This window comes from Sturnus vulgaris, chromosome Z (assembly GCF_052056855.1).
Source record: "Sturnus vulgaris isolate bStuVul1 chromosome Z, bStuVul1.hap1, whole genome shotgun sequence".
Lineage (NCBI taxonomy): Eukaryota > Metazoa > Chordata > Aves > Passeriformes > Sturnidae > Sturnus > Sturnus vulgaris.
This window is the reverse complement of record NC_142283.1, coordinates 58,478,318-58,481,420: the sequence shown is the minus strand read 5'-3', so window position 1 is coordinate 58,481,420 and position 3,103 is coordinate 58,478,318. Positions and strand designations below refer to the sequence as shown.

The 3,103-nt window shown below is 40.2% G+C and overlaps 1 protein-coding gene across 1 annotated transcript; it reads right to left on the bottom strand.

Annotated features, from left to right (window-relative positions):
• Nucleotides 1–216: 216 nt before the first annotated feature.
• Nucleotides 217–1,688, bottom strand: S100Z (S100 calcium binding protein Z). Its single transcript, XM_014893273.2, has 2 exons — nt 1,533–1,688; nt 217–381 (listed from the first exon to the last, which is right to left on the bottom strand). Exons 1-2 carry the CDS (start codon nt 1,671–1,673, stop codon nt 223–225), a joined length of 300 nt encoding a protein of 99 aa, XP_014748759.1. The 5' UTR covers nt 1,674–1,688; the 3' UTR covers nt 217–222.
• Between the last annotated feature and the right edge of the window lie 1,415 nt (nt 1,689–3,103).

Here is a 3,103-nt window from a genome sequence, read left to right as displayed (position 1 = left end):
TGCATGGAGTGCAAAGACTGGAAATATTAAAAGCTACATCTCAAGTAGTGTAAGCTGGCTGTGGTCCAGCTTATACCAGCTGCTGATTAGCTCCATAAATGTCTTAGAGCAGTAACAGTTGGAGGAATTATGGTTTGCATTCACTAAACACCAATGAGGGCTACCTTTGAGGGCATGCTTTGCTTGCATTTGTGGATTGAAGAATGATTACATCAAGGATTTTTAAAATCCCTCATTCTTTAGCTGTTCTTCAAAGAAATCATTACATGCCACAGTCAAAGCAGCAACCAGAATGACAAATTCATTAAAGTCCACTTCATTGTCCTTATTGGAGTCCAGGTCATTCATTATTTTATCAACCAGGAGGGGGTCCTTTTGGCCCTAGAGAGAAAGAAAAGTGACTTAGCTGTGCAGATCTGGAATGTACAATTCTGTCATGCCTGGCACCACTGCTATGTTACAATGCTGGTGTTATTAAATAAAAGGCTGCATCAAATATGCACCTTATGAACAGTAATACATCTCTAGTCACTATAACATCAGAAACTAAACACAGTGTAGCCCCTATAAGGTATATGGGTACTAAATAGGCATTGAAATGAATCAAGCAGATTTTAGGAGATACTGAACATGGAGCCCTTTTGTCAAGATGGATCTGTAAAGCGCATTTCTCTGCATCATCCCTCGACAAACAGTACTTAGATTTCCAACAGAATACTCATAAATGGTCATATTATATATCCCTTCATCACATTCAGAAGACCTCTGGTTGGCAAACAAGCATCCTATTCAGTGGGAGCAAGAACATTGAACCTCATAATAATAAATCAATAGCCAAGATTAAAAGAAAATCCAATCCAAGGAAATGGATAGGATGTAAAGAAAATCCTGCTGGTGGTCATATGGTCCAAATAATTTTTACAATTAAGAGGAAACATTATTTTTAAAGCTTATGATTCCATAAAAACATCTATGCTATGTAATGTAGAACATAACAAACATGCAAAGAAATATTTAAATCACCGGGTTATCACTGAAAGGGTTTTCTTAGCACCTCTCTGCAGGGCACACAAGCAGCAGTACCGTGTGGCCAGTGTGCATAAGCTATTTTCTTGCCTCATGAGAACTGATTGCTGCATTTAATTCTTCAATGGACTTATCTATGCCCTATTATTAAAAACAAACAAACAAGCAAACTGACCTTTATTTAGTATATATCTTACTACTACTTCTCGGCTGGCCTAGCCCTCTTGCTCAAAAGCACTATGGAGTTTGCAAAGCACCACTACCCATGTCTGCTGCCAGTGTACCATGGGAGGGTACTGGGGCTTGACCACCCTCTGAAAACCTATTTCTCAAATGAGATATTTGACATCATATTCTTCTGTACAGCTCCACGAAAAACTGCTATCTGAGAGACTGTGACAGGATGGGACTTGCACAAGGAGGTGCTATTCCTATTCAAGAACTTGGATAGTTGCTTAACCCACCCATGATACAGTCACTCAGGAGGTTCAAAAGCTGCATCTTACTGAAAGGAAGTCAGTGAGCTCACTGGTGAGAAGCTCCTTGAGTTCTCCTTTACTGAGCTTGTTTCTGTCTCCTTCTTTGCCAGAGTAGTGATAGAAAATCCTGATCAAGGTGTCCATTGCATCTTCCAGTGGAGTGGTCATAGCAGTGAGCAGGAAAGCTGTGGGGCAGAGGTACCATCACTGACATTGCATGGAGTCAAACTAAAGGCCAGTCTCTGGGAAGGGAAGGAGGGCCAGATGAAGACAGAGATTGTTACCAGTGCTGAAAAGTTAGCCTTTCAGCTGATCCATCCTCTTAGTCATGTGCGAGCAAGGAGGGACTGTAAGAAAAAACCCCCATTGTCCTGAACTCATAAGAAATTGCTTCAAGAAGGTAAATGGAAAGAAAGAATTTTAATTTAAGAAAATTATCTACTGTGTATCCACTTGATAAAGCTTCTGGAAAAGAAAATCTTTTGTACCCTTACCTGAAAGCACAGGAGGAATGAAGGCATACCTTCCTACCTGCTAATTTAAAAATTTTCTCAAAAAAATGTCTTCAACAAATTCTACCTGTGAGAGCAAAAGTGCATTTATACAGAAAGGTCCACACCAGTTTAAAGGTGGTCAGAGAAATATCTCCTGTAATAAAGGTAAATATAATCTGTCAGTTTCTTTGGTCAGGTTTGCTTGGGCTGAGCCTTTTTCCTATAAATTGCCTGCAGTAAACAGGTGTGAGCTGGTCACCCCCAAGGTTTGCTTGATTGAGCATACAGTAAGAAGGTACACAGAGAAGCAGCATCAAAACAACAGATGGAAATGCAATTACATGAAAAGCAGTGGACTCAAAAAGTAACTGAAAGTAGAAATCAAGTGTAAGTGAAACATTATGTTGAATAAGCCCCAGAGAAAGATTAAAAAACCAGAATGCACTTCAGGGTAGGACTGGAGTCCTGAACAATGTCATCATGCAGAGGTTAAGACTTACCTGCTTTACAGGCTAGTGGAGGTAGCTAGCAAGAAAATACCCAGATCGCAGAAGGTGATGGTCACCTTCCTTTCAAAACCCATGCACAGGCTCTTGTTTATCAGGCTGAGAGGGTGGATTACACAAATAGAGACAGACGTATAATTGTCACAGGGATGATGGGTCTTCTGTTTCCCTCTGCATTTGCCTACTCTGTTCAATAAAAGCCTCTTGCTGTAACTGGGTCACTAAAATATTCACCAGGCAGAGTAGAGGCTGCATTTGGAACACATGGGATACTTGTTATCATTTGACTTTTTCCAAATATGCCCATTCAGAGCCTTGAAGGTCAAAATTAGAAAATGCTAACATCACCAAGTCGATCTAAAACTTCATTTAAAAAAGAACACTTTCTAATCTGTCTTTCATCATTTCTACAGTCTGCCTCAGTGCTGGCAGACAGAGTCCAAAGGTACCTTGGTACCTAGGGGTAGTCTTGTAGGCGAGTTTGCCACGTACCCTTTGAGACATCTACTTTAATTGTCAGATATCTCCATACACCTAAAACATTATCTCTTGCTGAATGAAATTCTTGCTGTAGTAAATGTGTCCTCAGAAGGAAATC